General features: G+C 33.8%; 1 protein-coding gene across 1 annotated transcript; it reads left to right on the forward strand.

Annotated features, from left to right (window-relative positions):
- The first annotated feature begins 249 nt into the window (after positions 1–249).
- On the forward strand, positions 250–18,795 carry LOC111062346 (ribonuclease P/MRP protein subunit POP5). Its single transcript, XM_039437026.1, has 4 exons — positions 250–559; positions 3,188–3,336; positions 13,914–14,083; positions 18,378–18,795. Exons 1-4 carry the CDS (start codon positions 540–542, stop codon positions 18,528–18,530), a joined length of 492 nt encoding a protein of 163 aa, XP_039292960.1. The 5' UTR covers positions 250–539; the 3' UTR covers positions 18,531–18,795.
- Positions 18,796–25,587: the final 6,792 nt, after the last annotated feature.

Genomic DNA, 25,587 nt, shown 5'->3' on the forward strand with positions numbered 1-25,587 from the left:
ACAAGGATAGCGAAACCAAAGTTGATCAAATACTGTCATTATAACGTGGACCTCACTATAGTTTTTTTTCTGGCAGTTACTGTATCAATTTAGTCTGAAATTGACATGAAAAATAATTATTTTGTGTTGATAATTGGTTAAAAGCTCTAAAATAATAAAGTTTTATTTTCGATGTATATATTTTTTAAAGACCTGATTATTTTTTAATTTTCTCAAGTTACGAAAGCATTTTCAAATATACCGCCTTTGAAGCAGCACTTGTCTCATTTCAAAATGGCTGTCAATTTTTGCAGACAACGGGTGAACATAACCCAACACATGTTTCGTTTACAATTTTCAATTTTTGCAACTTCAATCTTCAACTTCATTAAGTTACTCCTTTGTCTTTGAGCCATGATGTGTTATTAATTGTTAATTTGCAATTTTTGAAATAAATGCCCAATTATGCTAGTTTTTGTAATGCTTGCATTTGTTACCGTTGAAATAGTGAAAGTAGAAGTAAAATTGTTATTGATGATTGACTTTATTATATCTTGATCATGGTGAGATTCAAAAACAGGTAAAAACAAAAATTGCTTATGTTTTTACGTTAGCTTATTATTCATTTCAATTTTAATAATATAAAGAGATATTATTATACTTTTCACAAAGCTCTATTGAATTTATAATTTGGGCATCAAAAGTGCACCTGCTTAGGCTAGGCCTACCTAACCTTTTATTCTTCAACTGCCAATTATAGTTTCTAATTTGTATTATTTGTTGAATAGAAACTATTATTCATTGTGTTGCTTATGTACTGTGAATGAGTGAATGTCTATTTTCTATTCATATTTCAAATTTATGAATTTTTACTTGGGCTAGGCCAATAGTGGTTTTTTGTTTAACCTTGGGTTTTAGTATTCTAATATAAAAATGTAGTAAAAATACCTGATGTTTACGTTCGTATAGGCACCGTCTATTTCCTTGCAAACAGAATTAATGTCTCTCATGTTGCTTTTCTTTTATTACTTCAACATAAAATTTCCAAAACTATTCAGAAATGAAAAAGAGTACAGTAGTAAAACATTGTCCAGTGCTGAGGCAGTTTATAAAAAGAAGGAGCTGTTAGAGTTGGAAAACATATTCAGACAGTATAAATCAGAGGATGTGAAATTTCAACTTAAATCCAAAAGGAAAGCTTTGAAACTCATTATGCAAAAAGATAAGCAAAAATATTTTGACAAGAAAATTTTTGATGCAAAAAATAAGAATCGAGTAGCCTGGAAAATTATAAAAGATGAGATAGGAAAACAAAAAATTTTTAATCATTCAAATATAAGTATAATAAGTAATGAAACGAATACAACTGATCCTATATTTAATGACTTTTGCTACAGCAGTGGACAATTTTGTGATACCAAATATTCCTGAAAATAATGATGAACCTGTATATTTACCAAACATTCAAAATTGCCAGCCATCTCCGAAATTCAAATTTAAAACAATTTTAGAATCTGAGTTGCAGGAAATTGTTATGAATTTTGAAAATAAACTCTCGACTGGACCGGATGACATACCAATTACAGTAGTAAAACAGATTCTGCCAGCTATAATTAAGCCATTATTACATATAATAAACTCCTCTCTAATTTCAGGCCAATTTCCCAACAATTTGAAGACAGCCAAAGTTATACCAATTTTTAAAAAAGGTAACTTGAAAGATTCTGCTTGTTACAGGCCAGTGGCACTATTATCTGTGTTTTCGAAAATATATGAGCGTGTTGTATATATTCAGCTGATGGATTATCTAGAGACACATAATATACTAGATAAAGAACAGCATGGCTTCCGCTCTAGAAAATCTACTATCACTGCAGGAGTAGATTTTATAAGTACTGTGATTGATGCTATTGACAAAGGGGAAAAGGTTATCGGCGCCTTTTTAGACTTAAGTCGTGCGTTTGACAGTGTGTGTCACGATACTCTGTTGAAAAAATTAGAGTTTATGGGAGTGCATGGTAAGGAGCTGAATTGGTTTTCATCTTTCTTGAAAGGCAGACAGCAGTTCGTTCAAATAGAGCATTTAGAAGAGTCTCAAAGATATAAATATAAAAATATCTATTGCTCCGACCTAAGAAGCTTGAAGTATGGAGTTCCCCAAGGATCTATCTTAGGTCCTTTACTATTCCTGTGTTATGTTACAGGTATGCCTAGGATGGTCCAAGATAGAGCGTCTGTCTGTCTATATGCCGATGATGCAAATATAATATTCTCTGGTAGATCGGTTCAGGATGTGGAAATCTCATCTGCTATTGGAATAGCCTCTATTAATAATTATTTGAATTGCTATAATCTTATTTTGAACTCAAGTAAATCAATAGTTATCCCATTTATGACAAAGCAGAGTAGGAACCAAAATCTATATCCTAGGGTGACATTGAATAATGAAACTATAGCAACAAAAGAGAGTACAAAGTTTTTGGGATTATTAGTGGACTGTAATCTTACATGGGATAGTCATGTTTGCCATGTTATGAAAAAGATTTCCACAGGTCTCTATGCTCTAAGGCAGATGTCCAATGTTTGTGGTGTCCAGACATTGAAGTCGGTATACCATGCTGTAATTCATTCACATTTGGCGTATGGACTTTGTATCTATGGCGGTACAACCAAAAAGAATCTGGACAAGATACTCAAGCAGCAAAAGAGAGCTATCAGAATAATCCTTAAGCTTGAAAGATGTGATTCAGTACGATTGTTTTTCTCGCAGCTTGGGATTATGACAGTGTATGGGCAGTATATATATGATGTCATCATGTTTTTTAGAAAGACTAATACTGAAATAAGAAACCAGACTCACAGCTACTTTACCCGTTATGGCAGAATAGTTGAAAGACATAGATTATACCTATTCGAGAGGAAAACCGTTTTTAGGGGAAGATCATTTTTTTCAAAATTTCCAAACGATTTGAAAATTTTAGAAGATGTTAAAAGGTTTGGTATTGAGTTAAAGGAATATTTGGTAAAATTATCCCTGTACTCGTTACAGGAGTTTTTATAATATTTTATGTGTATGACATTTGTTTGTAACTAGTATTTAGGCTATATTCCTTAGTATTCTGTGACACTATTCATATGTATTTTTACATGTTTATGAATAAAGATTTTTTCAATTCAATTCAATTCAATTCAATTCATATTTCTTCAGATATATCACAGTTGAAGTGGACCCAGTAAAGCTGCCTAAGAATGAGCCATGGCCGTTGAAAACCAGCAAATTGTTCAAAGCTCTAATGAGAGAAGTTGAAAATCTTCACGGCGATTTAGGGGTAGCATCTATTACTTCTGGACTAGCAGGTACGTTATTTACTTCATGGATGATAATGAATGTTTTTATTATACTATCTCATGTGTTTTATTTGTACAATAGGCTATATTGAAACCTCGTTCATCCGGTACTCGCTTATGTGATATTCTGTGGTAAACTTATATCCCAAATGGTTTTGAAAAAAATGCAGTCAAATTATTGCCCAGTCTAAACAGCAAAGTAGTTTTGGTAGGACATACTGTACTCGACACGGCATTGAGCGGCGTTTACGGCCGATTGTAGGCATTAGTGTTTCACTGAGTATGTGGCTACTGGCCAGTTTCAAGTGGCAGATCAAATGACGGACATGTGTTGCATGCATTAATCAAGGTCGTTGTTATCACTGATCATTATGTTAATGAGAAAGCTGCATGATAAATGCGGCCCGAGCTATTGGGTACAATATTTATTTAATTATCCATCAGATAAAAATTACTAAATCGAAATGGTAAAACAGGAGCTAGATAAAAATCTAACAGGAACTTCATTTGTTTCTAAATTTTTTCCAATAAAATGTTCAAAGCAGGGTTAACACACAACAATTTCCACTTGATAAAAAATGATAAACTACAGACATTTAGTACTTTCTACATCATTCATTACTTTCTCTTGAAAATTAGTTCATCCGGTAATTCGCTTATCCGCTATGACCCTGGTTTTTTCCGCAATGAACATAATTATTTTACTTGTAATTTAGGTCGGCCGATTGTCGTCGACTTGCAAAGGTGCAATTCCTTAGAGGCTTCTAGAGACGCGTGGATAGAGGAGCCGCGGCTAGAGAACAACCTTTACATTTAACCTAATATATTCGATAACTCATTGAATTTTATGCTGCATGATCATTATACTGTATTTTAAGCCTGTATGTTGTTTTTTTGGCTTCAAAATTTTATAAAATAACTTAATTCAATTTTTAGTGGTAATTAAGTGTAATATTTATCTAAGAGTTGGTGTTTTAATTCTTCTAAATTCAAAATTTCAAGCTCATATATATTTTTTGACGAGAATTTAGCTTGAACTTCTTACTGTAGAAACATAACACATTTTTTTGGACATGTTATTTATTAAGCCTATAAAAATTTGTGAATGGGGTAGTTTTCGGTCAAGCCTGTTGTTCCTTCCTAATTATAATTTTATGATTTGTGATTGTTCCCATAAATAAATTGTGGCGGCAAGTGAATGAGCGGCATACGATTCATGTCTAAAAGTCCAGGCAATGAATGCTCAAAAAAGGGTTTAGAGGGAAAAGTTGGGAAGACAATTATTGACCCCACAGTTCTGTTAAGGGTAGTAAGGAGGTGAACATATCAAAAGTCCCCACCCCCTTCCACTGTGCTAAGGAGGTGGGGGTGATTTGAAGGTACCTTTTTTTGGTTTATCGCATAAAACTCATAAACTATGTATCTTAAGGACTTGACTGTCATATAACAAATTGAAGCTTACATAATTTCCTACAATAGGCCTATAGGCCTACATTCCACAACTTTTTTATATCTCCTCTAGTTTCCGAGATATCCGCTTTTGAAGGTGTGACATTTTTGAAAAAACACGTTTGCCACCATTTTTTTATATTTTTGTTCTTATAACTTTTTAAAATTCGATGGAAAAAATCCATGCTGATTATTAGCTTATAGAGCATTAAATTCTCTTCAACTTGATGTACAATTTCACACTTTTACGGATTTTCCTACACCTTTTGCAGCAGCTTTAGTGTTGAGTGTGAAATCTCCATTTTTGCAACAATAGATCAATTGATAACGGAATTTGGAGGGAATGTTTTAGAAATTTATTGACTTTGCATCTTTGTTGAGTCTAGTTATAGGAGGGGAACATATCAAAAGTCTCCATTCCTAATTCATCTGCTAAGGGGATGAGGGTGGTTTAAAAGTTGCATTTTGCTTCCAAGTTCATATCTTCAGAACAATGCGTTCAACAGACATAACTAGTACAGGGTGTCCACGCGGCGGGAATTGTACGGGAATTTTGTTGAGGTACGGGAATTTTTTGACACTCCCGTCAACTAGCCAATTGTATATTAATTAAGGATAGAGTTGAAATTTAGCCAGTGGATGAGTGGTGTATTAGTGATGAATGATGCTGGTTGGTGTATCGATGTGGCTTTCTATAAATATCGTGTATCGATTCGGCGTTTTATCGGTGCTGTGCATCGATATGATCTATTGGAACGAGTAGGTTTTCTTTTGATATATTCATTATTAAGGTATGTCCACACATTCCGAACCGAACCTGGAACAGCGCAGCGAACCGTGCAATTCGCTGCGCAGCGCGCCATGCAGCGAATCTCTCAGCGAATTCAAACAATAAAATACTAAGTGGTGAATATTTTTCAATTTTTATATTGAAACATTTCTACTGTTGATTTATTTTACTAATTTCGGCTTCAAATCATCAGTTTTCGTAGTGTCAATGATATCTAAATAATTTCAAGACATATGCCTATATGTTCCAATCACTGATTTTTTTCTAAACATGATTAGAATATTATTTGATTTGGATTCTCTTTATCATAGTTCCTTGTAAATCAATAATTGATCATCCATTTTGAATTTATAGGTACTAAATAAATTAAAACCAATATGAGAATTCAATCGAACAGGCTCTAAGATATTATGATTTACTTGGTAACAAAAGTATTTAGAGTAGTTATAATAACCTATCACGAAAAATTAATATTATACACCTTGCTTATCCGGTTTTTATTCAGGGTCATTTCAAATAAGCAACATATTGGATAAACTGTTTTAATCTGCTTAATGTTTTTGTTTTTAATTATGTACCCGCAATGCAAAAACGCATTCTTTGATGTGTTTATATTTGCATCAATAAATTGTAAATCTCTATGATATTTTTATTTAATTATAATTTTTCCAGTCCCTTTCTCATTTAAGTCAAAAGTCACTGATAGACTGACTGATGCACTGTACAGTCGGCCGAAAACGTTGTGGAATGTCATGCAGAGTACAGTTCAGTAGGTACTGTTCTGAATGTTCCAAATCGATTAAAATAACACGCCCTTATTCCTTGATCAAAAATTTATTATTGACTAGCAGGTAACCTGTGCTCTGCAAGGGTCTATTTTAAAACTTGACGTAATGAAGAATTTAAAATAGGTCTATAACCATCCTCGGTTAATTAAGAATATATATGCAAAATTTCAAGTTAATCAGTCCAGTAGTTCAGACGTGATGATGCGTCAAACATAATTCTCCCATCCTGTACTAATATAAGCCAGTTCTTCACTTTATTATAGTATAGATTGGTGAGCCTAAAAAGGTCCTATTCACCTATAGTCTGTGTAAAATAAGTTGAGTCTTGACCCTCCATCAGAAGAAATTACAAAGTTGCCAACTCCTGTAAAATTTCATTCTCAAATTTCCAATTCATCGTCAGAATTGGATGTAGAATATCATCCCCGATATCCTAGTAGTTCAGGGTTGAAGGATTTAAAGGAAATTTAACTTTTACATCGCGAAGGTTTATTTTTCTTTTGAATATCACTTCTCTCAGAATCATGGGTCGTCGTAATGCGTAATAATTTTACATCAAATTAACGAAGAGAATGTCTCCTTTCTATTGGTGTCTGGATTATTTTTATCCGACTTATAGTTATTTTTTAATTAATGATTATGTTTGTCAATGTCGAGACATTTCGAGCAGAAAACATGAAATTTTCGACATGCTAGAAACTTTTTGTTTCAAAAGATAAGTAGGTGGTGAAAGCGAGAAAGTTTTTCACAAATAATTGAAATTATTTGTCCGATTGTCAAGAGTAGTCGGAAGAGATCGTATTTCGGTCTCCAAGGAATTTGTACTTTCCTTGCCCTATTACCATAGGTAAGGAAAGTATTGCTTTCCGAAAAAAATTAAGGTACCCCAATTTCTAAATTTCTATACGTTTCAAGGTCCCCTGAGTCCAAAAAAGTGGTTTTTGGGTATTGGTCTGTATGTGTGTGTGTGTGTTGTGTGTGTGTGTGTGTGTGTGTGTGTGTGTGTGTGTGTGTGTGGTGTGTGTGTGTGTGTGTGTTGTGTGTGTGTGTGTGTGTGTGTTGTGTGTGTGTATGAGTGTATGTGCGTCTGTGTACACGATATCTCATCTCCCAATTAACGGAATGACTTGAAGTTCGGAACTTAAGGTCCTTACAATATAAGGATCCGACACGAAAAATTTCGATCCAATGCAATTCAAGATGGCGGATAAAATTGTGAAAATTTTGTCAAAAACAGGGTTTTTCGCGATTTTATCGAAAACGGCTCCAACGATTTTGATCAAATTTATACCTAAAATAGTCATTGATAAGCTCTACCAACTGCCACAAGTCCCATATCTGTAAAAATTTCAGGAGCTTTGCCCCATCTATGCAAAGTTTGATTTTAGATTCCCAATTATCAGGGTTTAAATACGATTTGAACAAAAAATTCCAAGTGGAGAAGATTGAGCATGGAAATCTCTTCAATTAATGTTCAGTAACATTTTCACCTAAAATTGAAAATAAGCTCGAGATTTGAGAAAATGTTATTATTTCAATCATAAACTGTTGGCAACTGTTGATTCTATTAAATCATTCATTATGAAGAGATAGCAGACTTCGTGTGTCTCCAGCCTTATTGTCCTGTGACCAGCTGGCTTGGATCTTTGAATAGTAGACTTGAGATGCGCGGGAACACTAGCGTCAGGTGTTAAATTTTCATAACGGCAAGGAAAGTAGTATGAGTGCGCACACCAGATTTTATTAAGGTTAGAAGAGCAGCTGCATGGTATGCAATGTGTACCAAATTATAATTATGCTCAAGGCTGGCAATTTACAAAATATTTGACTGAATTATTTCAAACGCAAGCAGCTGATTGCCTCTAGAAAGGCTGTAATGAAACACTGCTTGAATTATTCGAGGCGAAGTTGTCATTTTCACTATTTATGATCATGTGGCTTGCAGTTGCTGAATTTTTCAATCGTTCTGTATTTTGTTTTTGTTGATCCCAGCTATTGATAACATATGGTGGCACACCATTCAGCCGCTATCCTTGACTTTGAAACTCCTGAGAGGCCAAAATACCTTCTTCCGAGTACGTTTGACAATAATTGAAAAAAATAATTTCAATTTATTCTGAGAAACTTTCTCGCTTTCACCACCTACTTATCTTGTAAAACAAAAAAGTTTCTAGCATCTCAAAAATTTCATGTTCTCTTTTAGAAATGTCTCGACATTGACGAACATAATCATTAATTAAAAAATAACTATAGGTCGGATAAAAATGATCCAAACACCAATAGAAAGGAGACATTCTCCCCGTTAATTTGATATAAAATGATTACGCATTACGACGCCCCATGATTCTAAGAGAAGTGATATTCAAAAGAAAAAAATCTTCGCAATGTTTCTAATTTTATCATAAAAGTTAAATTTCCTTTCAATCCTTCAACCCTGAAACTTTTTTAGCACTACTAGGATATCGGGGATGATATTCTATATCCAATTCTGACGTTGAATTGGAAATTTGAGAAAGTTGCAATTTTTCACGATTTGGCAACCCTGTAATTTCATCGGATAGAGGGCCAAGTCTCAACTTATTTTACACAGACTATAAGTAAGTTCTTTTGGGTTGCCAAAACATAGACCAAACCAGACACCTTTTGGGGGAAATTGTACAACTATACCCACTTTTTCGTGAAATAACAATGATCAATGTTCTTACCAACGAAAATCGATGGCAAGTGGAAAATATTTATAAAGGTGTCACTTTTGTAAGTATATGCTGTAGTATTTATTAAAATAAATAGAATATGGAAATTACAGAATCTATTCCAGTTCACTTATGGTTAGTTGGTGAAATTAATTATTAGTTAAATATCAAAATTATTATAATTTTAAAAGGAAATACTCATGATACTGAGTTCTTGTTCAATAATATTTTAATAAGTTATTGAAATCTATCCAATCAATAATTTTTCAGAAATTCTATTTACATTGAACATTAACGATTCCTATAAATTTATTATTCATGACAATGAATTGTTCAAAATATAGATTAAATAAAATTAATGAGAAGAAGCCTGTACTGTATTAATGTTCGCAAAAGTATTCACATGTTTTCCATTTGTGATGGATAGCCAAAATTGGACCGCAAGCTGCACGGCGAATTTTAATCAAGGGCTCTGATTGGCTGAAAAGTTCGGCGAACGGCGTGGAGATTGGTTAAAAGAGCGGCTAGTGGGACGACGAACGGTTCGGAGAACTGCGCGGCGGTTGTTTAACAGCTGAGTGTTAACATTTGAAACATATGGCTCATGTTCGCTGCACACGGCTCGATGCACGGTGGATTGTACGATTCGCTACGCTGTTCGAGGTTTGGTTCGGCATGTGGGAATACCTTTATTTGAGGTGTAGTTCCGTATCTGGTGTAGGTATTGTCGATGTTGAAATTATTGATAGTAAATCAAATCACACTATGTTTTTCAGAACCTTAAATGTTCTGTTTAATTTTTTTTTTTGAAGGGACGGATTCAAGGATTCAAAGGTTCAAAGAACCCCACACGTCAACCGAAGCTTATTGTGTACCCCAAGTAGTATGTTAGGCAAACCAATACCTATGTCCTTTACAAGAACCAGGGGTTTTCCCCCATGCTGACATCCCATTCATCACCTGGTTGCTTGTCGCAATCCAGTGTGATATGCTTGGCAGTCTCTTCAGACTGATTGGTCCTCGTGACCTACGTGAGTTCCACTCCTGGCCTTCTTTGAAGGTTCTTCCGCTGAGGAAGGGGTCGCCAAGTTGCCTCTAGGGCGCCTGGCTACCCTTGACTCACCCTCTTGAGTCTTGACCCACATTTGTGCCTGGAGTTTCAACCATCTTTGGTCTCTTGTTTTTTTTCTTTTTGCTCCTCCGAAACTTTTTAGGATCAAAAGCCTCATCTCTCTCAAGACGTTTTGCAAGAATGGCCGCCCTTCTTTGAACAGTGGTGAGGTTTGGGCTCTCCACCCACAATCTCGTGACCTACGTCAGTTCCACTCCTGGCCTTTTTGTGGGTCCTTCCGCTGAGGGAGGGGATGTTTAATATTAGTCCTGTCTCCAGTCAGTATAGACATGAAAAGGTGTGTGCTTTCAATATAATATTGTAGTTTTGATTTTACTGATTACTGATTTTTCAATATATTGTTTGGATACATAAAATAACTCTAGAATCAAGTTTTGCATGCAAAATTTTCTTGTGATGGATACAGAATGGACCAAACACCTCGTATTTTCGTTTAATTTTTAGTTTCCAGCTTATCTCCACCCAGTCGTCGGACAGTTGAATTTGCTCTTGCCTTTTTTTCATTTTATAAAATTCTGAATTCAATGAAATCATCCGGAACTCTCTATATCTAATGTGTTCTGAGTTACAAAAACGAGTAAAATTTCAACAAAATAATCAATTTAAATGAATTTTAGTTTTCAATCAACAATATATTCTAATTGCCACAATTCAAATGTATAATTCAAAATCCCTCTGGGCGTAATTTTGTTCGCTTTCTGGTCTTAGGTTGAAGAGCTTAAAATTACGCCCAGAGGAATTTTGAATTATACATTAAATTGTGGCAATCGGAAGATATTGGAAATTTTGCATGCAAAATTGGTTCTAGACTTCTAATGTATCCAAACAATATATTGAAAAATCAGAGCTATATTGCAAACACCAATGTATATACTGGTAGTGACTACCAGACTACAACGGTTTAAAGGGTAAAGGGTAGGTTAGGGAGTATAGTTTTTTCTTCTAAATTGATTTTTTTATATTATTCGAAATACAGTGTACAGTATAACTTAATCGTATAATGGTGCTACATTTTGATTCTTGAAAAACATACTTGTGCTCTTTTGAAATATTTTTATTTAAGAATATTCCAATTTGACCCTTCTTCTGAGAAACCCCATAGACCCCCCCCCAACCTATATTTTTACATATTAATCATGTGTTTTAACCAGCGAGGAAAACCGGGAAAAACGTGAAATATGCGGGAATTGTACGGGAATTTTCTGAGCCTGATTCAGTGGACACCCTGTAGTAGTTCTGTGAACAGTAGACCTTACGCAGTTTTCTCATCCACAAGTACCTGATTGAAACTATAGACCTTATGGAAATACAGCAATAGACTGGCTTCTCCACACATCTGTGTAATCACTTGTCAGCTGATTTATGGTGGATAATTCTATAGTCTGATTTTACTCTAATATTAGCGTATGAAGGAGGCTCCTTTTTCCTTTTATATTACCTTGAAATGCAAAATTTCCAAAAAAAACTTATATATATATATATTATATATATATATATATATATATATATATATATATATATATATATATATATATATCGACGCGCAATTAAAAAAGGAACATACCTGTCAAATTTCATGAAAATCTATTACCGCGTTTCGCCGTAAATGCGCAACATATAAACATTTAAACATTCAAAAATGTAAACATCAAGAGAAATGCCAAACCGTCGGCTTGAGTCTTAGACCTCACTTCGCTCGGTCAACTAACTATTCAAAAATAAAGCTTGATAAATTTTCTAAACTTTTTGTTCTGTGGAATTTTTTGATATTCCCACCAGTTACCGAGATATTCGCTCTTGAAGATATGTAATTGTTAAAATAACAGGTCCAATGTTTTCCTCTTTCAGGGCTTATAACTCTCCAACAATGCAACATAAAAACTGATGATTATCGTACGTTTGTAGAGAATTAAATTCTCTTTGCATTGATGTATTATATCACTATTCCAAGTTTTCCTTTCATTGTTATAGCAGCTTCAACGTGGGGGGGGGGCGGAATTTTCATTGCTGCAACAAGTGTCAACTCCACTCCTCCACTCCTCCAACAGAGGTGATAAAGATGCGCACTTTTGCTAAGTTCACTAACTTGTCCAAATCAAGCTGCAAAGTCAAAATTTGTGTCACAGACACCCACTTCAAATGTCATCGTCGAACGATCAATTGTTGCAGCAATGGAAATTTCACCCCTAATATTGAAGCTGCTATAACAATGAAAGGAAAACTTGGAAGAGTGAAATAATACATCAATGCGAATTCTCTACAAACGTACGATAATCATAAGTTTTTATGTTGCATTGTTGGAGAATTATAAGCCCTGAAAAAGCAAAACATTGGATAAAAACCTGTTATTTTAACAATTACATATCTTCAAGAGCGAATATCTCGGTAACTGGTGGGAATATCAAAAAATTCCACAGAACAAAAAGTTTAGAGAATTTATCAAGCTTTATTTTTGAATGGTTAGTTATGTCTGTTGAATGCATTGTTCTCAAGATATGAGCGTGGAAGCAAAACGCTGCAAAATGCAACTTTTAAACCACCCTCATCCCCTTAGCACATGAGTTAGGAATGGGGACTTTTGATATGTTCTCCTCCCAACTAGTCTCAACAAAGATGCAAAGTCAAAAATTTTTCTAAAACATTCCCTCCAAATTCCGTTGACAATTGATCTATTGTTGCAAAAATGGAGATTTCACACTCAACACTAAAGCTGCTGCAAAAGGTGTAGGGAAATTCATAAAAGTGTGATACATCAAATTCAAGAGAATTTAATGCTCTATAAGCTCATAATTAATATGGATTTTTTTCATCGATTTTTAAAAAGTTATAAGAGCAAAAATTGCAAAAAAATTGTAGCAAACGTGGTTCTTTTTTCAAAAATGTCACACCTTCAAGAGCGGATATCTCGAAAACCAGAGGAGATATAAGAAAAGTTGTAGATTGTATATTGTAGGAACTTATGTAAGCTTCAATTTGTTATATAACAGACAAGTCCTTATGATACATAGTTTTTGAGTTTTATGCGATAAACCAAAAAAATGGAACCTTTAAACCACCCTACCCTCTTCCTCTTAGCACAGAGGATAGGGGTGGGGACTTTTGATATGTTTACCTCTTTACTACTCTTAATAGAACTGTGGGGTCAAAAATTGTCTTCCTAACTTTTCCCTCTATAACATTTCTTTGACTGGACTATAATGAATTTCTAGGTTATGTTCTCTAGCCGCGGCGGCTCTAGCCACACAATACTAGACGCCGTTAAGGAATTGCATGTTAAGGAAGTGATGCTATCAATGATTTGTCTGTGACGTATCGGTGTTTGTGGAAGCTGCTCTTTTTGACACCATGAAATATCTATCCTTATGATATTGGTATAGCATTGTGTCGGCGCATAGTCGGCATATTGCGTGAAAACTTCCTTTATGTTGAAAAAATAGTTATGAATAATGCAAATCATATCTCTTGCAAAGAATTTCCATTGAGACCCAGCTCAACATAACATCATAAAATAAAATATGACGTTTGAGACGACTATATCATGCTATCTCTAATTTCTGAATTCTCTTATTTTTTCTAATAGTCTTTGAAAGAAATTCACTTTTTCAGTGAAACAGGACATATTAAAATAAAATTAAATACCATAATGTTATCTTCAATGAAGTTATCTTTTATTTACCATCTCAAAATTTTCTTTTCTTCTTTAAAAAACTTTGATTTTCTTTATATTTTTTCAGTAAAATATTGCAACAAAGAAACAAGGATAGCAGTGATACGTTGTAGGCATGGTCCACATCGCTTTGTGGCAACTTCCATTCCATTCATTCATAACATAGGCAAAGACGACGTGTCAATCAATACCTTATACACTGGTGCTACACTCCATCAATGCTACAAATTTATCAAGGTAAAAGTGCAAATTTATAGCTTTCTAATCTACACTAACACTTTGTATGAAATAAGTTGAGAATTGGCCCTCCATCTGAAGGAATTACAGTCTTGCCAAGTTGCATAGTAAAATTGCAACTTTCGCAAATTTCTAAATTAACTACAGGAATTGAATGTAGAATATCATCCCCGATATCCTAGTAGTGCTGGTAAAGTTCCAGGTTTGAAGGATTCAAAGGAAATTTAATTTGTTTGATAGAATTGAAAACATTAGGAAAATATGTGTAGTAATGGGTAACAATTTTATATCAAAATAACGGGGAGAATGTTTCCTTTCTATTAAAGTCTTGATCATTTTCATCCAATATGTAGTTTTCTTTTAAATAAATAATTATGTGTGTCAATGTCGATACGGTACATTTCTAGCCGAAAACATGACATTTTTGACATGCTAGAAACTTTTTTGTTTCAAGATATAAGTGGGTGGTGGTGGAAGAGAGAAAGCTTTTCAGATATTATAATTGAAGTTATTTTTCCAACTGTCAAAAATATTCGGAAGATCATATTCTGGTCTCTAAAGTGTAATTTTAAAGTTAAGAGAGCGGCTGCATGGTATGCATTTTGTGCTAAATTGTATGCTTAAGGCTGGCAATTTACAAGGTACTAGTAAATCAATATTAATAATGTTCCTTCGTGTGTACAAAAATGTGTATGCTATATCAATTGTATTATTGCACACTCTCTGTTCTGTATTATTAATTTTGGTTATGCTATGAAGTTAATTGTTGACCACTCTTGTCTGGGCAATAGTCGGTTCTTATTACACTAGGACACCATGCTCACACACCAGTGAGACACTCAGTGTCCAAGTGAGTCGCGGGACATCAGCTCTTGTGGTGCTTAGACTAGAGTCACCAGATCTGGGATACCACTGGTGTCAGATTCATCGCAAGTCATTGATCTGAATAAGTTACTGCTTGGTCACCACTAACCACTGGTGTCCTAGTGTAATTCGAATCTATGATTTATTCTTGATAATAGTCAAGAAATTGAAAAAAGTTACTTCATGGATCACATTCAAATTCATTATTTGCCATAATAGTATAATAAAAATCTATGTCATTTTCACATCAGTAATTTTCATTGTATTGCAGTGATATTCAATTATTTGGCCCGATTGCGCGTCCTTCGTACTTCATATTAAATTTAACCAGGATTAAATGTTGAAGTATGATGTTATTGCATTATTGTTCCCTCAGATGGTTGTCATAAAATTGGTTGGGTTCCATCGCTGCCACTGATCAATTCCATCTTGTTTTTTTACGTTCAGTAAAAAACCTGATCACAGAATGGAAAGTCGGCTAGTAACCTGACACCAAAATCCACCATCTTGAAAGAAAGTGTAGCATTGTAATATAGCTGTAGTTTTAATTTCTAACAAGATGTTGCAGTCATGTGTCGTGGTCTTGGTGTACTCAAGTCTTGGTTAGATTGATTCCTTCCATTCTGTATGTATTCCATGGCTGAACGGTTGCTCATGAGTCATGACTGACAGATATTTCTTCTGCTGCTTATATTTGTAAACAAAACTAGAACCTAACCTATCTCATTGTATTATCAATTGAAATGAAAAACCATCAAGTGATTGGAGTTGTTTCAAATGCTTTGGATAATATTTTGAATGTTATTGAATTTATGTAATCATGCATTTCTGTGCTCCCAAATACATTATAATGGAGTCCATTATAATTGTAAACAACCTCGTATTCAGCCATGTCTGTATATGTTCAGCTACTCTGTTTACGTTCTTTTCCATCGGTAGATAAGTACGATGAGCTGATCAGTGAACGAACCGGATATGACGTTTACTTTCTTATCAGTTAGACCAAAGACCTTGAAGAGGTATAAACTCACAATGCCTATGCCTTCCCAATGCTAGCTCTTACTTGAAATTAAAGGGTACCATTGAGGTATTTTAGCGCGAGATATTATACAATATATGTATTATAAATAATATAATATGATATATATATGATATAATATGATATATATATGATATATATTGTTCATGGGCCTCCTTGAACAGGATTTCCTTTCTAAACAAACCCTATCCCCCCTGATGTGGCTCCGTTTCATTGACGACATATTCCTCATATGGCCTCATGGACATGATACCCTCTCCCACTTCCTCAATCAACTCAACTCCAACTACTCTGTCTCCTTCACCTGGAATATCTCTGAATCCTCCATCAACTTGCTAGATGTCAACGTAATCCTTTCCAACTCCAATGCCTTATCCACCAATACTTTCACCAAATCCACCCACACTCAACAGTTCCTACACTTTGAGAGTTGCCATCCCTACCACATCAAAAGATCCCTCCCACGTTCCCTCTCAATCCGACGCCAAAAAAATTGCAGTGATCCCCACTACCTTGACCAGTACCTCAAAAAACTCCACCAATCCCTCCTGAAATGTAACTATCCTGAAAGGTTGTTACAGAAACAAATCTCCTCCAAAACAGACACTAATCCAACCACAAAAAATTCCCAAATCCCACAAACTCCAAAGCTCTGTACTACCTACTTCCCTGGAATCGAAAACCTCAAGCCTGTCCTTAAAGATCTGTTCCATGTCGTCTCCTCCAATCCCTCTACCAAACACCTTTTCCAGCAACCACCCACCCTCATTTACAAGCAGCCTCCCAACCTCAAAAGAATTTTTAATAAAAACCAATCACTCACCTCTGATGAAATCCCAACTCCACCTGGTACCCTACCCTGCAAACGCCCCCGCTGTAAAACCTGCCCTATCACTGATCCTTCCATTTCCTTTACCAGTCCTATCACCAACTACACCCATCAAATCCATCAATCCAGTAATTGCATCTCCAAAAATTGCATCTACCTCCTTTCCTGCAACTTCTGTCCTGCCTTCTACATAGGTGAAACCACCACTGCCCTAAACCTCCGGATCAACAATCACAGGGCTTCCTTTAAAAATAATACTTCCCTACCTATCCCCACCCATGGCTCTGAGCACAACAAGAACTTCGACCAATGCTTCAAAGTCAAAGTCCTTGCCACTCTCCCTCCCATAGCCCCCTCCATAGATGTCAAGACGAAAGAATTGGCTTTTATTTGGGTGCTTGGTGCTGCTTCCAGTCCTGGTCTCAACAGACAGCAATAGTACCATAACTATCAACTCTACACAAACTGTCCAATTAAATTGAAATAAATTTCATCATATACGAGTATAAGAAATTTCACAGCTATCAAATTATATAATAAATTTTCAATGAAAATTAAAATAAATTTAATTCCAATTCAATTCTATAATTCCATTTACTGATTTATTCTACTTCATTTCGGATTTCTAATTTTAAATCTCCTCTTTTCTATCAATACATAATCTACACCTTTCCTTATCCATAGCCCACTCAAATTTGAATTCTCCTGCTTGAAATAACCCATCACCAACTAATCCCATAATGCTCCTTCAATCAGTGCGCCTCCTCACGACCGTTAGAATGTTCAAATCTGCACCACTTCACTTCCTGGTTGATTGACATAGGGGCCCAGCCCCAGAAAATTCTCGTTTAAATGTAAGTTTTTAAGTGTTTTCAATCTATCCGTGTCGTGTGTATCCTGATAATATATATATATATATTATATATATATATATATATATTATATATATATATATATATATTATATATATATATATATATATATATATATAATATATATATATATAATATATATATATATTATATATATATATATATATATATATATATATATTTTTATGTAATATCATAGATTACAAAATCTTCAAGATCTTAAGTGTGTGATAATCTTCCAGGTTGTCCCCTCAATGGTCGATTCCAATTCCAAGTACACTAGCGCTGCATGTGAGTCTATGCATCTTTAAGGTCTTTGAGTTAGACCAAACAGTGCCTCGTTTAGAGCCACTTTCACTTATCGATCAGTGTCTTTGAACGCAACCATGTCTTGTCGTGTTATAAGACATCATTCAATCACATTTAGATTCAATAGACGTACGTGGAACCAAGCTTTTGGTTTATATTCCATGCCAAGTGTACCACATGCTAAAGTGTTGATTCTGTTGAAGTGTTCATTCTAAGGTAGTGTTCTTGAAGAATGTAATTTATTAAATACTTTACTCTCCTTACTTGGAAATCTGACTTTTGCCAAACTCGATCAGATTGTAGAACAAAATGAATCTTATTTTAGTCCACTCATTTTGATCTCACTTGGACAGATTAATAACTTTTTGTTTCTAATTTCAGGCTTACCAAGAAAATCATCTCCAGAAACTCTACTCAACATTGAAGACTGAAGAAGAACGAAAAGAATTTGCAAAAAGTGTTTTGACTCTTCCTGAAGCAAGAAACATTTGTGTGAGAGAGACAGAAACTTCCGATGACAAGAACAACGATTGAAGTGTCACTTTTTACTCCATGTGTTGTGAAAAATGAACTGATAGATAATGGAGAATTGAGACAAATGTAAGTTTAAATGTGCCATCAATTCCGGGGTTAAATAGTTTGTTAAAGGACAACCTTTTTTTAAACATTTATTTCTCTCAAACTTTGTTTTTTGTAGAAATTGTAAAATGTTCCATGTTATGGAATTCGTACCGATATTTTTCTATAATTTGTTGTAGCAGTCGCTGAAATGAGATTATAGACTATTTTTTGAGCTAAACTCCATTAACCTTATTCCAAACCTGAATCTTTACCGTTAAACCGCAAGCTATAAATTTAATTTATCCTCCAATAACTAGATGATTATTATCCTCTAGAACTCATTTTTCAGTCATTTTTGTATGATTTGGTTATTCTATGGAATTCAGGGTGTGGTTTGATTTACTGATATGTTATATTATCAGTTGTTCTGTTAAAAAAGAACATTTTTGTAAGAAGATGGATAATATATTGATAACGGTAAGTACTAACAATTGTTGAATATTTTTGCATCTCTATACTATCTGCTTTCACCATCATGGTTTGATCTTTAATACTTATTCGGTTTGGGATATCACAATCCGGATAGGCATAGCGATGCTACTCTTTCGATTTCTGCAGGTCCGGTGAATAAAGCGGGTACTGTAGACCTGCAAAGAACATTGTTATCTGTTATCAGTTAACAAGTGTGAAACTTATCAGACTAGTAATTATTGTCGAAACTGTGTATTGCTTGATGTGATGTAGGAATCATTGGAATTATTCATTTCGAGTGAATTCATTGTAAAATTAAAGTAAAAATTAAATTTCATCTTCTAGTACCTACATATTGTGTAGTACTAGTGGTGACTATTGTAGTAGTGAATATTTTAGTAACTAATTATTTGTTCCCAACTGACACTAATATTCTTATTAGAGACTTGTAATATATCAATAGATACGGTACCAGAATAAATGTACCAGTCGATAGTGTATTGAAAGTAGGTGCTGTATGTGTGGAATAGTTCATTTTATAACATTTCTTGTAGTACATCAATATTCTCATTAATTTGTAGTGTATTGTACGACTGGGCTAATTTTATTTATTCTATTTGCAATATGATTTGTTTTTGTTGGGCTTTAGGACTTTGAATTCCATTTTTACGTCTCCAAATATTCAATCTACATATCTGGAAATAATGGCTTATTTTTACCATGGCAGCATTTATGACTCAGCTCTGCTGTTCATGGTTAATGTAGGCTACCTATACAGAATGAATGAAAAGTCCGAGAACGGCTTAATATCTCATACATAAAGGTAATTTGATGGTGGGTGTGATTGGGGATCCTACTCAAATTGAAAATACTACTTTACTATGACTTCAAAAATTTGGTCCGCCATATTGAATGCAACTTTGTTTTTTTTAAATAGGAAGGTGGTCATGCGATACATGATTTCGATACGAAATTTCAAGAAAAAAAGAATGGTCAAAACCGCACATCGATATCTCAAACCGTTCAGAAGATATTCACATTATTAATCAATACCACTTATCTATTTCATTTCTGATATGCATGATATTGATTAATAATGTGAATATCTTCTGAACGGTTTGAGATATCGATATGCGGTTTTCGCCATTCTTTTTTTCTTGAAATTTCGTATCGAAATCATGTATCGCATGACCACCTTCCTATTTAAAAAAATAAAGTTGCATTCAATATGGCGGATCCAAGATGGCGGACCAGATTTTTGAAGTCATAGTAAAGTAGTACTTTCAATTTGAGTAGGATCCCCAACTACACAAACCGTCAAATAACATTTGTGTATGAGATATTAAGCCGTTCTCGGACTTTTCACCCACTCTGTATATTATTGAATTTTATAATTAATTTCCTATTATTATTGGCACACATGCTGTGTATTGTTGATTCTCGGGCACTGTATATGCTCCAGTTGATAAGATCTGATAATGGCTTATCATCCTATTATATTAAGTTAGCAATTTCTGTATATTATTTATATCTGGCTATTTTCATATCTGGTTATTTATGTTCAACGGATCTCGAAAACGGTTCTAACGATTTTCACAAAATGTGGAACATAGTAGGTTTATGATATAAAAATTCGATTGCACTAGGTCTCATCCTTGGGAAAACTCGCTGAACGACATTAAAAGGATAATTCATCCTTGGCTGAAACAGCTGAGACTTTCGTCGTCCGTGGATAGTAAAAAGTGAGCGAGCGATTCTGTGGAAAATCAAAATATCGCATCCCCGAAATTCATAAGCTGACGTATAGCCAGCTGTAAAATATAAACACAATCATTTCAGAGAATTGTGCTCTGTCATGGCTTACTTTAGATAAAGGCTGGAGCGCACAACTTGGCAATGTCGCAGTCAAGCTCAGCTTCAGGCCGAGCAAATTGAATTCACTTGGGTAGACTCCCGATTAACTACCAGTTTTATGCCCTTTATCAAATACTAATACTGAGAATTTAAATTCAATAATAGTAAAAAAATATATAATATTAACTAATAGACTATTTTCACTTTCTTTGCCCCATTACCATAGGTAAGGAAAGTATTGCTTTCCGAAAAAAATTAAGGTACCCCAATTTCTAAATTTCTATACGTGTCAAGGTCCCCTGAGTCCAAAATAGTGGTTTCTGGGTATTGGTCTGTATGTGTGTGTGTGTGTGTGTGTGTGTGTGTGTGTGTGTATGAGTGTATGTGCGTCTGTGTACACGATATCTCATCTCCCAATTAACGGAATGACTTGAAATTTGGAACTTAAGGTCCCTTACATTATAAGGATCCGACACAAACATTTTCGATCAAATGCAATTCAAGATGGCGGCTAAAATGGCGAAAATGTTGTCAAAAACAGGGTTTTTCGCGATTTTCTCAAAAACGGCTCCAACGATTTTGTTCAAATTCATACCTAAAAAAGTCATTGATAAGCTCTATCAACTGCCACAAGTCTCATATCTGTAAAAATTTCAGGAGCACTGAACCATGTATGCAAAGTTTGATTTTAGATTCCCAATTATCAGGCTTCAGATACAATTTAAACGAAAATTTTCAAGTGGAAAAGATTAAGCATAGTAATCTCTACAATTAATGTTCATTAACATTTTCACCTAAAATTGGAAATAAGCTCGAAATTCGAGAAAATAAGATTATTCAATTGCAAACTGTTGGCAACTGTTGATTCTATTAAATCATTCACTATGAAGAGATAGCAGACTTCGTGTGTCTGTAGCGCTATTGTCCTGTCACCAGCTGGCTCAGATCTTGGAAAAGTAGACTTGAGATGCGCGGGAACACTAGCGTCAGTTGATCAATTTTCATAACGGCAAGGAAAGTGGTGTGAGTGCACCACACCAGATTTTAACTTTAGCTCTAGGAGTTTCAAGTATAATGCCTAGCTTGGCAATATACTTCACTGTACTTACTTTCTGTGTCTGTATCTCCTACGAGCAATTTTAATGATCAAATGCATTTCATTAATAGATGAAAGTATTGAATAGTACCTTCTAAATGTAAAATAAAAATATGAAAATCGAATATTGTCTTCTTTTTAAGAAACTTCTAAATTTAATGCATTCGCTTTTTGTGCATCTATAACTAACTATACACCGTAAAGATAATCGATAGTTCAATAATATCTATCAAAGGGAATAATATATTCTACTATCATTCAGTTTTTGTTCGTAATAATATCCATCAATTTATATTAAAACACATCATCAAGTACCGTACCCTACCCTTTATTATTCTTTTTTCTTTCAAAACAAGACTTGTTTCAACTCATTCTTTTTTATTTAGGAAAAATGGCTTTAGATGAGTTGGAACTAGGCGTGTTTTGGAAGAAAAAAATACAAAGAGTACGGTATTGAAGATTTATATCATGTTTTAATAATTTCAAAGTAGCCTTATAAAGAGAAGTGATAATTCATATTAATAATGAAGTAATTGGTTATTGAAAGAATAAATTGCTGGAATAATGATAATTCATTCAACTTTGTTCATTAACTAAATTATATCTAGAATCTAGGCATAATAGTATACAAAAAAATCACAGAAGAATTGATATCCAATAGCAATAGTTTAATCTATCTTTACATATCTCTGTGGGTTTATAATAACATTATTGACAAATACTTACTATCCCTACTAACAAATACAAATGATTTCACAATATACAATAATACAAATGATTCTACAAAATACAATTTTTCTAATGGTGTAATGAATCTATGCATATCAAATAAAGCATGGTCGGCCTGAACCACACGTTGCCATATTGAACATGTTCCGGCCTTCTATCTAAAGTAGGCTATGGTTCTGTTCATCAATAAATAAAAATAACGAGCGAAGCTCGGTGCCCCGATATTAAAGTATTTCTGAGGATTTTTTCAAAGAAATCATTTAGAATAAAAAATATTCTCTTATTCAGTATTTGAACTGATGAAAAATGTAAAGGCCAATCGGAGGTTCCACTAACGTCAAAGTTTAAACTGATAGCCCTATTGGACTACCACCTGTCTAAGCTTCGCAATTCAAGTTGTCTTCGTGTTGGAATTTCTATATTGTTCACTTTCTTCTGAGACATCGATGTTTAGTTTGATCAGGTGACTTCTAATTGACTATACTATATTATATTAGATTAATTAGAGTACCTTAGAAGAAAACTTTTTCTTCTTGATAGCTTGTTAGTCTACAAATCGAAAAACTTTGAAAAATATCAACAGTAAAAAGTATTTTAGCCGTTGCACAGTCTTAGATTAGACTACTACCAGGGACAAGAAATATAGGCTTCCGCTTATCCTTCATCTATGCTACTACCTTCATGACTTTGTGAGAGCAAGACTTTCCTTACCTACGGTAGTACTTAGTAGGGTTGTAGTAGGGCAAGGAAAGTAAAATTAAACTTGAACATGCACCTGATAACCTAAACGACTATGAAATTACTTTCTACAAATTTATCAAATTTATATTATTTTTATATATAAATATTATATATATATATATATATATATATATATATATATATATATATATATATATATATATAATATATATATATATATATATATTATATATATATATATAATATATATATATATATTATATATATATATATATATATTATATAATATAATTTTTCGATTTGTATACTATCAAGCTATCAAGAAGAAAAAGTTTTCTCAGGAAAACAATTAAAAATGAAAATTGTTCAATTTAGTAAAAATGACCAAAAATAACTTTTAGCTGAGTTATCTTTGGTCTTTTTCTGGTAAATTGAATAACTTTCTCAAAAATATATATTCTCGGAAACTTTTTGTTTTATTCAATCAACAATACCATGACGAATTGATCCTTAGAATTTAATGAATTTATCTCTAAACCGAATTTTAAATGATCTGTCCCAAAAATTTAAACAAAAAATAATGATCGAAAAAAATGTCATGAGAAAATTTTTTCATTTGGTAGCTTGATAGTATAGAAATCGAAAAACTTCGTAAAATATTACCAGTAGAAAGGGGTTTTTTAGCCTTTGCACAGCTTAATGATTTCTATACGTTTGTAGGCCTCCTGAGCCCAAAAACATGTTTTTCTACTGTATATGCACTTCTACCTAGCTTACAAAATTATTGCTTTCTAAAAAACCTAGTTTTGAAGCCCCAGATTGTTCCAGAGGATAAAACGAGGAGCAATATAATGGCAAGGAAAGTAGTGTGAGTGCCCCTCACCAGATCCTTTATCATAGATATCTTCCAAAATAATTCCTTGAAGAAGATTAATTATTGGAAATTGAGTTTAATTCCCAGAGGGGTTTGTCATTCATCAAAGTGTCTCACTGATTATTTCCAAAAAATGTTTTTCTGCCCCTCAATTACAAAGTTTTTTTTTGCCCCATTATCAGCCTCCTGATTACTCGCCTCCTCACCAAATTAACTGTGAGTAATTATGGGGTTGGTTTGTTACACTCCACTGAAACTTTTATGATTTTTCTTTATTATTGCGGATTTAGCTTAGATTTTGGGTTCTACGAATCAATAACTTTTATTACTATTGTATTTTAATATAACTTTAAAGTGAAAAAACACACATTCTTTGGTGTGGCGACGACCGTTTCGTGCTGGTATTGCACATTGTATTGCACATTCAGAATGTACAATACCAGCACGAAACGGTCGTCGCCACTCCAAAGAATGTGTGTTTTTTCACTTTAAAGTTATATCAAAATACAATAGTAATAATAATAGTGAAAACAAGATGGATAACCAACAAGGAATAACTTTTATCCAAATCTTATATCGTCTTATCAACTCAAGACTATTAGATGCACTATATAGAATAGGTAGGATATACATCAATATTACAACGTGTTCAATTTATTATTGGCCAACATCAGCGAAAACCCTTGAAGTACGTAGATAGAAGCTTTGCGAATACGACTGCAAATCGCATGACGGCGATGGCTTTTAACAGCATTTTTTCCGCTCCCGTCACCGTCAGGCGATTTGCAGTCTTATTCGCAAAGCTTCATGCATAGCAATCTACTTTACTCAATGATTAAACTTGTCATCGTCGTTGATTCTTTTGGAATTACTGTTAATGTTCTATTGAATTAATTTGTTGAAAAAACATTCGATCTACAGAAATCCTACAGCAATCACTTTCTATTCCATTACAGCAATAAGTCTTCTTCATATTATGATATGATCCCGATACTTAATATGACGTCAATATATTATTAGAATACACCAATATTCAATTATCTATTTATTCTATTATTCATTCATCCATTCACGTATTTATTACAAGTTACTCATTCACAAAATCAAAACAAGGATTGTGAGAGAAACAACAGAATTAATCCAGAATTGTTTCTCTTCCGAATCTATATAGGCCTATTTAATATCAGGTTATGATAACAATTCCTACAATTCTCACAATAAGTCCAATAATGTTTAAACACTATGAAAATTGGATCTTGGCTAATAATGAATGTTAAAATCTTAGTACTACATTCAAAAATCCA

Source organism: Nilaparvata lugens, chromosome 10, assembly GCF_014356525.2.
Source record: "Nilaparvata lugens isolate BPH chromosome 10, ASM1435652v1, whole genome shotgun sequence".
Taxonomy (NCBI): Eukaryota; Metazoa; Arthropoda; class Insecta; order Hemiptera; family Delphacidae; genus Nilaparvata; species Nilaparvata lugens.

Excerpts from the sequence above, each read along its gene's own strand:
- LOC111062346 (XM_039437026.1), top strand. The coding sequence starts at position 540 with ATGGTGAGATTCAAAAACAG. Across the intron at positions 3,337-13,913 it reads TATTACTTCTGGACTAGCAG|TAAAATATTGCAACAAAGAA; the intron begins GTACGTTATTTA and ends ATATTTTTTCAG. Across the intron at positions 14,084-18,377 it reads AATGCTACAAATTTATCAAG|GCTTACCAAGAAAATCATCT; the intron begins GTAAAAGTGCAA and ends TTCTAATTTCAG.